Below are 10,962 nucleotides of genomic sequence, written 5' to 3' on the forward strand. Positions count from 1 at the left end.
GAAGGGCGCCGGAGGGTTTGGTGACATCGTCCCGGGAGGGAGGGAAGGTGGCGTCGCCAACCTCGGTCGGCAACCAGGCCCGGCCCGACGTCTAGAGGAGGGTGCGTGCCAAGCCTCCGGCCACCCGCCTCCACCGGTCCGGTTCCACCGCGCAAACGCACTGCCTTAAGGCCGTCGGAGTTCCAGCTCGGGTCAGCAGGCCTTATCTTCCGCACTTGTGCATTGGGGATGCGCGCCCGGAGCGGGCCCCGGAAGTGCTTGGTCGCGTCCGATGCCCCGGAAGTGACGTGTCCTCCGAGCCGGTGAGTGCGGGCGGGAGGGGCGCGCGCTGCGTGGGTGGCCGCGGCCGGTGCACGGGAGGGCCCGCCGGACGGGGCTGGGAGCCGGTGTCCTCGGACAGGCCCGCGCCCACCTGCAAGAACCTGGCGGGGATACTCTGGCCCCGGGAACCGAGACGCCGGGGACGGGGCGCCCGGTGAGTCGGCGATTAGCCGTGAAGCGGGCCGGGGCCCGGGGTCGACGCCCACCTATGCGCGCCCGCAGCTCCTGGTGCGCCCACAGACGTGTTCTCACGGCGGGCGCCTCGAGGGTCACCCCGCAGGACTCTGCCACCGAGACAGAGGCAGTGCGGTGCGGGGTTCAGATTTAGGTTACGGAGGAATTTAAGGCATTCGCTTTGACCTGGGGCCCCGAGTATTGAGCGTCTTTCTCTGGAGTTTTAAAAACGGTCCTTCGCAGTACACAGTTGTACGGAACCACGCCAGTGGATTAAACACAAGGCTGCTGAATGCGCCTCCCAGGGAGGTGGAGGGATTCCAGGTAGCTCATGGGGAGTTGTGCCCAGCGTAATCGGATTTGTTGTCCCTGAAATTCCTGTCTTACACTTTTGTTGCTGTGGACGCCGAGGGATGCCGTTCTCACAGACCTGCAGATGGAAGTCGGAGGGTTTTGCTTCCACGATGTCGCTGGAGCTTACCTTTCTTTTGTAAAGGAGAGGACCCACCTTAAAGGGGGCCAGGGATACAACTCGGTTCCTGTAAATCTCAGCGCGCCCTGGACGTGCCAGAGTTGAAGAACACAAGTGGCACCTTGGTGTGAAGATTCTTGCTGTAAAGTACAGGTGACAGAGAGACCAGAGGATACTGTAACTCCGGGCAAGTGACCTAATCTCTTTGAGTGTCAGCCTCCTCTGCTCTGTGTGGTTGTAAAAAAAAAAAGTAAAATCAGGAATCAGAATAATTCGAGGAGACTTGTGAAAGGATGGTTTGCAGAGGTGAGTGTGGGAGAACCAAGGAGTTGGCCTCTCAGCCTGGAGCTGGTGGCATGGAAGTCATGTGTACCCCTGGACTGCAGAGGGTAAGGGACAGGAGCAGCTCCCAGAATGAGAGGCTCCTTGACTGTAGGCTGGGCTTCAGTCTCTGATCTGGGGGGCCGGGAAGTCAGTGTCCCAGCCCTTGCTCCTCCCTCCAGTCCCTGCCAGTGGGCAGGGTCAGGCTCCTGACACAGAGAGCAGGGTAGAAAGCTGGCCTGGACAAGCAAATGAAAATTACCCCTGCACACAGTGACCCCATAGGATTACCCCCACATGGATACCCTTGCACACAGTATTACCCCCACAGGGTTACCCCCACATGCAGTGTTACCCCTGCAGGGTTACCTCTGCATGCAGTATTACCCCCACAGGGTTAGTCCCACATACAGTATTACCCCCACATGGTTTCCCCTGCACGCAGTATTACCTCCAGACAATTACCCCCCCAGGGTTATTCCTGCACACAGTATTAACTCCACATGGTTACCTCTGCGTGCAGTGTTACCCCAACAGGGTTACTGTAAGGAATATATTAAAAAATCTAAATTTGCTGGGCATGGTCACTTGTACCAGTAGTCCTAGCTACTCAGAAGGCTGAGGCAGGAGGATCAAGCCCAAGAGTTTGAAACTGCAGTGAGCTTTGATCACACCTCTGCACTCCAACCTGGGTGACAGCGAGATCAGGTCCCTAACAGTAAATAAGATCCACATAAAAGGCTTAGAAGAGAGGTTTCTGGCAGACGATTTTTGTAGACCAGTAACCAGAGCATGACATTTTATAGAACAACAGTAATGCTGTTCCCAAGTGGGACCTTCAGTGTTCATCGAGTGCCATGCCAGGCGTGGTTAAAAGGCCCATCCTGTCATCATGAAGTATCTCAGTCTCTGTCGGACCCTGGACCCTGGCTTGCACCACTCACCTACTGTGCTGCGCTGAACTGTCCCCAGGAAATGGATGCAATTAGGGAGAATTTGAGTTTACTTTTCTGGGCACCTACTGCACAGTGCATGACCAATGTTGTCTAGTGGAACTTTCTGTGGGCACAGAAATGTTCTAATCTGTGCTGTCCAGTATGACACTCACTGGCGATATGTGACTGAGCACCAAGAATGTAGCCTGTGGGACTGAGGAACAGAGTTTCTACATTTTATTTAATTTTAATTCATTTAAAATTAGTCACATGTAACTGGTGGCTACTGTATTGGACAGCACAAGAATAGCCTTATTTGAAGGAAAATAAAGACCACAAATACAGTGTGGAGCAAAGTTGATTTTGTTCATCTGACAAGGGAGAGCCATGTCCTACAGCAGGTCTCCAATCAGAAGTTGAAGGGACAGAAAGGAAGTATGCCATGTTATGCGAGTGTGAGCATCCTGGGCTCTGGGTGGCTTTGTAGTTGAATACTGCTGCCATTTGTCTTCAGGTTCATGTCTCCAATGTCAGGAAGCCTAGCTTCCAGAATGTCCAGGACAGCTGTTCACCTTTCCAGGGGCTTAGCGTGGATGTGCTCATGTCGATGATCTGTGAGTTGTTTAGTTTTTCTTAACCTGCTTTCAAACTGCACCCCTGCCTTCCCATCAGACTTTGTGACCTTGGCTGAGTCTCTTCAGCTGTCTTTGTCTCAGTTTCCTCATCTGTAAAATGGGAATATGAAAGTACTTTCTTCACAGAATTTTTTTTTTTTTTTTTTTTGAGTTGGAGTCTCACTCGGTCGCCCAGACTGGAGTGCAGTGACCACTCCCGGCCACCACAGCCTCGACCTGCTGGGCTCCGGCGATCCTTCCGCCTCAGCCTTCCGAGTAGCCGGAATTACAGGCATGCGCTATCATGCCCGGCTGATTTTTTGATTTATTGTAGCGATGAGGCCTCACCGCCCAGGCGGGTCTCGAACCCGTGGGCTTAGGCAATCCTCTCACCTCAGCCTCCCAAAGGCGTGGGATTACAGACTGAGCCACCGAGCCTGGCTACACAGAATATTTATTAGGAATTAATATCTGAAAAATACTTAGAACAGAATCTTGCAAGCTGAGGTCTGAATGTTTTGTTAAATTTCTTTCTAGGTACTTTCTGTATTTGGCACTACTGTAAATGAGATTTTTTTCTTGATTTTAATTCTAGCTGTTTGTTGCTAGTGTAGAAGAATACAGTTGATTTTCACATTAACTTTACAACGTGGTACCTGCTCAGTTCACTTTTTAACTCTAATTGTACTTTATAGATTTCCCTGAGATATTCATGGACTGCCATCTCCAGATGGGGTGGAAGCTTTACTTCCTCCTTTTTTCTTTTGTTCCTCTGTGGTAGGGTCTGAGTGGACAGTGTCATACAGATGTGGTGAGCATGAGGTTTGTGCCTTTTTCTCCATCTCAGGTAGCAGTGTAGGTCTTGCTCCTTGAGTGCGATTTGCTCTGTGGACCTCACCTGATGGCCTCAATCAAGGTGAAGACACCCCTTCTGTTCCCAGTTTGCCAAGATGCTCTCTTGTCCTAATCATGAGTGGGTGGTTTCCAAGGGCACATGTTGAGATGGTCACTCCCTCTGTCGATATCATGAGATGCGTTGACTAAGTTTTGTTGTTGATGTGGCCTTCTGTTCTTGGGAAACCCCTGCTAGGTCTGAGTGGATGATCCTTTCTGTCCTGAATAGCCTTAGTCCTGGATGCAATATGTTGTTAAGAGTTCTGTGTGGCCGGGCTCAGTGGCTGAACCTGTAATCCCAGCACTTTGGGAGGCCAAGGTGAGTGGATTGCCTGAGCCCATGGGTTCCAGACCAGCCTGGGCAACTTGGTGAAACTTCATTTCTACAATAAATCAAAAATTAGCTGGGCATGGTGGCACGCGCCAGTAGTTCCAGCTACTTGGAAGGCTGAGGTGGAAGGATCGCCGGAGCCCAGCAGGTCGACGCTGGGGTGGCCGTGAGCATGCCACTACACTCCAGCCTGGGCAACGGAGTAAGACTCCAACTTTAAAAAAAAAAAAAAAAAAAAAAGAATTCTTTGCACCAGGCATGGTGGCTTGTGCCTGTAATCCCAGTCACTTGGGAGGCTGAGGTGGGAGGATCACTTGAGGCCAGGAGTTTGAGACTAGCTTGGCCAACATAGCGAGACTTTGTCTCTTCAAAAAAAAAAAAAAGTTCTTTGCATCTGTATTCATAAGGAACATTGGTCTGTAATTTTCTTTTTTCGTAATGTCAGTTTTTGGTGTTTAGATTACACTGGCCTCATAGGATGAGGCCTTATTATTTTCTTTGTTTTCTGAAGAAGCTTGTGTAAGATTGGTGTTATCTCTTCCTTGAATGTTTGATAGAAGTTACCAGGAAAACAATCTGAATCTGGAATGTTTATTTGGGGAATGTTCTTTTATAACAAATTCAGCTTCTTGAGTAAACACAGAGCTATTTTAGACTGTCTCTTCTTGTGTTTATTTGGTAAGTTTCATTTTTCAAGAAATTTTCCCGTTTCACCTTAGTTGAATTTGTTGGCATAAAGTTGTTCGTGAAGCTGGGCTCAGTGGCTCAGCCTGTAATCCTGCACTTTGGGAGGCTGAGGTGAGTGGATTGTCTGAGCCTGCGGGTTCAAGACCCACCTGAGCAACTTGGCGAGACCTCATCTCTACAATAAATCAGAAAATTAGCCGGGCGTGGTAGCGCGTACCTGTAGTTCCAGCTACTTGGAAGGCTGAGGCGGAAGGATCGCCGGAACCCAGCAGATTGAGGCTGCGGTGGCCGGGAGCGTGCCACTGCACTCGTCTGGGCGACAGAGTGAGACTCCAACTCAAAATAAATAAATAAATAAAGTTGTTCATGGTGTTCACTTATCCTTTAGTGTCTGTAGGGCTTGTATTGTTAACCCTGTTTACGTTCCTGATGTTGGTGATTTATGTACTCTCTTATTTTCTTAATCATGCTAGATAGAACTTTCTCAACTAAGCTTATTTTTTCTTTTTTTTTTTAAATTTTTTATATTTTGAGTTGGGGTCTCATTCTGTGACCCGGGCTGGAGTGCATTAGCTTAATCATGGCTTATCACAGCTTCAACCTCATGGGCTCAGGTGGACTTTCTGCCTCAGCCTCCTGAGTAGCTGTAGTAGCTGGGATACAGGAGGGCGTGACAACGCCCATATAATTTTTTTAAATTATTTTTTGTAGGGACAGGGTCTTGCTATGTTGCACAGGCTGGTCTTGAACTCCTGGGCTCAAGCAATCCTCTTGCCTCAGCCTCTCAAAGTACTGGGATCACAGACATGAGCCACCACATACAGCCTAGCTTATGTTTTTCAATGAACTGTTTTCTGTGTTTATAATTACAGATATTTTAAAAGTCTTAGGGCTATAATTGCAGATAATTTTAAAGTCTTGGGGCAACCTCTTCTCGATCTCTTCCCACTGTGGGAGCTTTTCTGTTTTCATAAATCCTACTTTTTTTTTTTTTTTTAGAAAGGATTTATTGAGATGACAGATAAGCTCCCACAGTGGGAGGGGACCCGAGGGTGTTTCCCCAATAAATCCTACTTTCTTTAAAAAAAAAAGTCTTAAGAAGAAAAATACAGTCTTTTATGTTTATCATTTCTATTGCTTTCCTTTCAACTCCTCAAAACCCAGGCTTCCCTCTGGTGTCAGTTTCCTTCAGTCTAAAGATGTTCTTTAGCATTTCTCATACAGCAGAGATAGAGTGGCAGATTATCCTAGTTTCTACCATCTTAGAATGCCTTTATTTCACCGTCCTTCCTGAAGGATGTTTTAACCGGGTACAGAATGCTGGGTTGATGGTTCTTTTTTTTCAGCTCTTAAAAATATCGCTCCCTGGTGGTTAAATGCGGTGTGGGAGCCTGGACTGGGTCCTGGAATAGAAGAAGGACATTAATGGAAATACTAGTGGACTCAAGCCCTGTCTGGAGTGGATTTAGCAGTAGAATGCCAGCATGGTTTCTTAGTTGTGACAGATATGCTTGGTCATGTCAGATGCTGTCAAAGGAGACACTGAGAAGGAATTTGTGGGATACCTCTGCACCTTGATTACAAACCCTGAACCACCTCAAGATCAGGGGCTTCTTTAAAATACATTCACAGGAAGGATGACAAGAGGCAGTGTCACCTTAGTGCTTCCTGTTGAGGGGTGAGAGGTGTAACAGGGTGCGGGAACTCCTGGGAGAAGGCAGCTACCCTCCAGAGTAGACCACACACATGGGCTGTGCTGATTTTACACAGTAACAGTGCATGCTCAGCTCAACTCTCCTGTGTGTGTGTTTCCTGCTTGAAAATGGGGGGGGGCTTAGAATCTCCTTTCATGTGGGGCACACAACACAGGGAAACCTGGGGGTGGGCCATATCTACTCACGGCAAAGTGGGAAGGGCTGTCCTGGAGGGCAGGCGGGTGTCTTCCTCACTCTGCCCCCGGCCCCTGCACATCTCAGCTCATCGGTTGTCTAATGAACATGTGATTGTATGAATGGCACGTCACTAATGACACAGAGCACATGCCAAGTTCATGTGTGTGATATTGCTGGGGTCTGTTCCCACCACACCACATGTCTCACCCAACTGTGTGGGTTTCCACACCAAGCACTTCCCCAGTCCTCTGCAGACACCAATGGGGAGTCCTACGGTTCCACTAAGTCCTGCCACCACTTGCCGTTACCCCACAGAACTGCCCATGCTTCAGATGGCACGCAGTGGGTCCCCAGGATCCCCGCAGTTCTGTCCAACTTGGCCGCAGATTGGAGGTTCCTTCAACTCCTCAGGCTTGGTATTTGCTGTAATGCTCAGAATTCAGGAAGATGCTTTAGGCTTCCCAGTGGATTTTGAAGGGCACCACAGAGGGTAAGGTGGGCAACCAGGTGGAGAGGCTCACAGGGGAGGCCCAGAGGATCCTGCATACAGGCCTCAGTCCCTGTGGAGCTGGGTGACTGCCTCCCTGTACAAGGATGAGTTCTTGTTTGCTAGCCTGGAAGCTCACACCCCACAGTCTAAGGATGTTCATGACAGCTTCGTCCATAGACATCAGTTCCCAACTAGTCTCCAGTTCTCACTGCCCCTGTAGCTGAAAGGCCCGGGTTTTTTTGTTTCGTTTTTTTTTTTGAGTTGGTGTCTCACTCTGTTGCCCAGGCTGGAGTGCAGTGGAACGCTCATGGCCACCCCAGCACCAACCTGCTAGACTCAGGCGGCCCTTCTGCCTTAGCCTTCCAAGTAGCCAAAACTACAGGCATGTGCTACCATACCTGGCTAATTTTTTGTTGGCTTTTTTTTTTTTTTTTATAGAAATGAGGTCTCACCAAGTTACCCAGGCTGTTCACGAATCCGTGGGCTCAGGCAGTCCTCTCACCTCAGCCTCCCAAAGTGCTGAGATTACAGGCTTTTAATCATGACTCAGTCCCTCTGGAGACCAGCTCTGGCTGTCCAGCTGCCCACCAAAAGTAGCTCCTGAAACCACAAGATTCTCCTGCCACCTGGGAAACCCCCCTGGACTCAGGTGCTCTGGGCAGACACTCCTGTTACTTCGTTACTCAGGAAGTTCTGGGGCTTCTGAGTTCTCTGTCTTAGGACCTGGGGGCAAAGACCAAGTGTACATTTATGATGACAGCCAGGATTGCTTTGTGCAGCCCTGGAGACCTGCTCAGCCCTTCCATGCCAAGCCCTGTCCCTTTTCAAAGGTGAGGAGACTGAGGCAGTGTGGGCGCCTGACCCACGTTCATGCTGACAAAGCAGCACAGGTGGGTATTGGTCTCCAGAGTTGATGTCAGCTGTCATATTCCATGTTTAATATTCTTGTTGTGTTTCAGTTTAGCAGTTTTAAAGCTGCTCAAGAGAATACACTCAATAGCAATTGAGTAAGCAGGTGTTTTTATTGCAAAGAAATTTTGACTTGTGGTTTTGATTTCCTTTTGAATATTTTCATCAGGCAGGTACTGGGTGTTCCATAGGGTATGACTGGTGTTGCAGGAGGTTTAATGCTTTAAACCCCTTGTGCACAAATCTTGCCCCAAATAGCAATTAGACTGGCGGGCCCAGGGACATCGCATGACTCAAGTCAAAGGCGAGTGGTGTGAGAACAGGCACATCAGTTCACTCGTTTCAGAAATGCATGGGGATTCTGTCATGCTCCACACACTTTTCTTTTGTTTCTGTTTGATGTTCAGGTTGAAACCAAGCATCTGACTGTGCCACATCAACGTTTTGCCAGGGTCATGATTCCGTCGAGGCTCTGCGCAGCGAGATCACAGACCATGTTTGTGGGTATGGGGCGGTGGGCTCTGTTCATGCAGCCTTTCCTCACGCCCAGCCAGCTCCTTCCGCAGCAGGTTTCTCCCAGGCTGCTCTCAGGTGACCGTGTGGACCATGCCAAGCATCAGGAGCCCTCCAGAAAGAAGCGCCTCTCAGAGAAAAAGCTGGTGAGACTCCCTTCCCCTTCGGACGATTGAGCATTTTCCTCCCCAGGAGGTACAGGGTGGCATTTCGGTTCCCCTCCTGATCCCTCTTCTTTGTCTGGTGGCATTGTTGAAGGGACAGTGGAGGGAGGGCAGAACAAAGGCCAACTGGCGGTGTTGCAGGTCAGGGAAGTGCCCGGCACCTAGAGTTGTGTGTGTCCCCTCCTCGGACTGGGGTCCAGGCTGCCTGTTCTACTGTCAGCCTGCCGACCTTACATTTACACTTGTATATGCCCTTTAAGATGTGTGGACAGGTCTTCGTTTAAACATTTGCCTCCAACTTCCTTTTGAATATTTCCATTGAGCAGGTACTTAGTATTCCATAGCATCTATACTGTGTGCCGGAGATGGACATTGGGGGAAGCAGATCTTGAGTTTGATAGTTCCTTAAGCCTTGCAAGTTGGTCTTGTTCTGTTTACCAAAGCCATCCACTTAACATGTAGTAGTCTTTGCCTGCATTCAGGAGAATTCACACTCCTGCCTTCCTTCGTCTCTGCTTGGTGGAGGGACTCCGGATATCAGTACTTGGGCCGAGGTTTCTCCCGTGAGCCACTGGGTATACTCACGAGGGCTGTGTCCACATGTCTCTACCTCTTTCCCGAGAAGAGGTGTCTCTGGTTTTTCTTACAGTGTGCACCAACTGTGTTTCTCCCTCTCAGTGGACTTGGATGGTGCTGGCACATCACGAAATGACACGCTGAGTTCTGGAAATAGTAATTCATGGTCTTTTCATGTGGTGGCGCCAAATAATCTTAAAATACTTGTGTATTTCCTTTTTTAAAAAAGATACTTTTGTGGATCAAGAGCATGGAAGTGCAGATGCACCAGGTGCATGGCCCAGGCTCTGGGTGGCTGTCAGGGTGGGACATGAGCGCACACACATGCGGACCCTCCACAGGGTGAGGTGAAGATGTGGTGGCCTGTGGCGGGGGAGGGTAGGCTGTTGTGGTGTGAGTTGATGTGTATTACATAGTAACCTGGTTAATTCTGATTCTGTGGTCAGATTGCATCTACCTCAGAGGACTGGAAACAGATTTCCTCCCAAGTAAGGGGCTGTGTCTGCAGCCTACGTTTTAAAATAAAGCCCCGTTGCGCAGACACAGAAAATGGTTCTTCTCCAGAGCAGAAAGCCTGTGACTGTCTGGGAGGATTCTAACTCCCTCCCTGTGGCAGCCTGAGGAGCTAGAACTTTCTTTTCTTCTTCTTCATTTTTTTTTTTTGAGTTGGAGTGTCACTCTTTGTTGCCCAGCCTGGAGTGCAGTGACACGCTCACAGCCACCACAGTCTTGACCTGCTGGACTTAGGTGATCCTTCCGTCTCTGCCTTCCAAGTAGCTGGAACTACAGACACATGCCACCATGCCTGGCTAGTTTTTGTAATTTATTGTAGAGACGAGGACGAGGTCCCACCAAGTTGCCCAGGCTGGTCTCGAACCCTGGGCTCAGGCAATCCTCTCGCCTCAGCCTCCCAAAGTGCTGGGATTACAGACTGAGCCACCGCCTCCAACCGGAACTTTCTAATAGGAAAGCTATTCTGCTGGACACAGTGGCTCACACCTGTCATCCCAGCACTTTGGGAGGCAGAGGCAAGAGGATTGCCTGAGCCCAGGGTTTTGAGATCAACTTGGGCAACTTGGTGAGACCTCGTCTTTACAATAAATAAATTTTTAAAAATTAGTCAGGTGTCATGGTGCACGCCTCTGGTTCCAGCTACTTGGAAGGCTGAGGTGGAGAATTACCTGAGCCCAGCAGGTTGAGGCTGTGGGGGCCATGAGCATGCCACTGCACTCCAGCCTGGGTGACAGAGTGAGACTCCTATTTTTAAAAAAAAGAGAGAGAAAGAGCTATTCTCTCAGTAATGTGTTTCTGTTCCAAAGAAAGCGGGACGCAGCTTTGAAACCTGCCTGGGCAACTTGGCGAGACCTCATCTCTACAATAAGTAAAAAAAAAATTAGCCGGGTGTGGTAGCGCGCGCCTATAGTTCCAGCTACTTGGAAGGCTGAGGTGGAAGGATCACCGGAGCCCAGCAGGTCGAGGTTGCTGTGGCCGAGAGCACTCCAGTCTGGGTGACAGAGTGAGACTCCAACTCAAAAAAAAACAAAACATAGCCGGGCTTGGTGGCTCAGCCTGTAATACCGCACCTTTGGGTGGCTGAGGTGAGTGGACTGCCTGAACCCGCGGGTTAGAGACCCTCCTGGGCAACTTGGCGAGACCTCATCTCTACAAT

The 10,962-nt window shown here is 49.6% G+C and overlaps 1 protein-coding gene across 1 annotated transcript in view; it reads left to right on the top strand.

Moving 5' to 3' along the window:
• Window positions 1-1,202: 1,202 nt before the first annotated feature.
• Window positions 1,203-10,962, top strand: part of MTG2 (mitochondrial ribosome associated GTPase 2) — a 15,123-nt gene continuing 5,363 nt past the window's right edge. Inside the window, exons 1-2 of the mRNA XM_008057439.1 lie at window positions 1,203-1,273; window positions 8,448-8,699. Of these exons, the coding sequence (XP_008055630.1) occupies window positions 8,496-8,699 (204 nt within the window). The 5' untranslated portion in view covers window positions 1,203-1,273; window positions 8,448-8,495. The remainder of the gene's footprint in view (window positions 1,274-8,447; window positions 8,700-10,962) is intronic.

This window comes from Carlito syrichta, unplaced genomic scaffold (assembly GCF_000164805.1).
Source record: "Carlito syrichta isolate Samal-C Ts95f unplaced genomic scaffold, Tarsius_syrichta-2.0.1 Scaffold303013, whole genome shotgun sequence".
NCBI classification, from domain to species: Eukaryota; Metazoa; Chordata; class Mammalia; order Primates; family Tarsiidae; genus Carlito; species Carlito syrichta.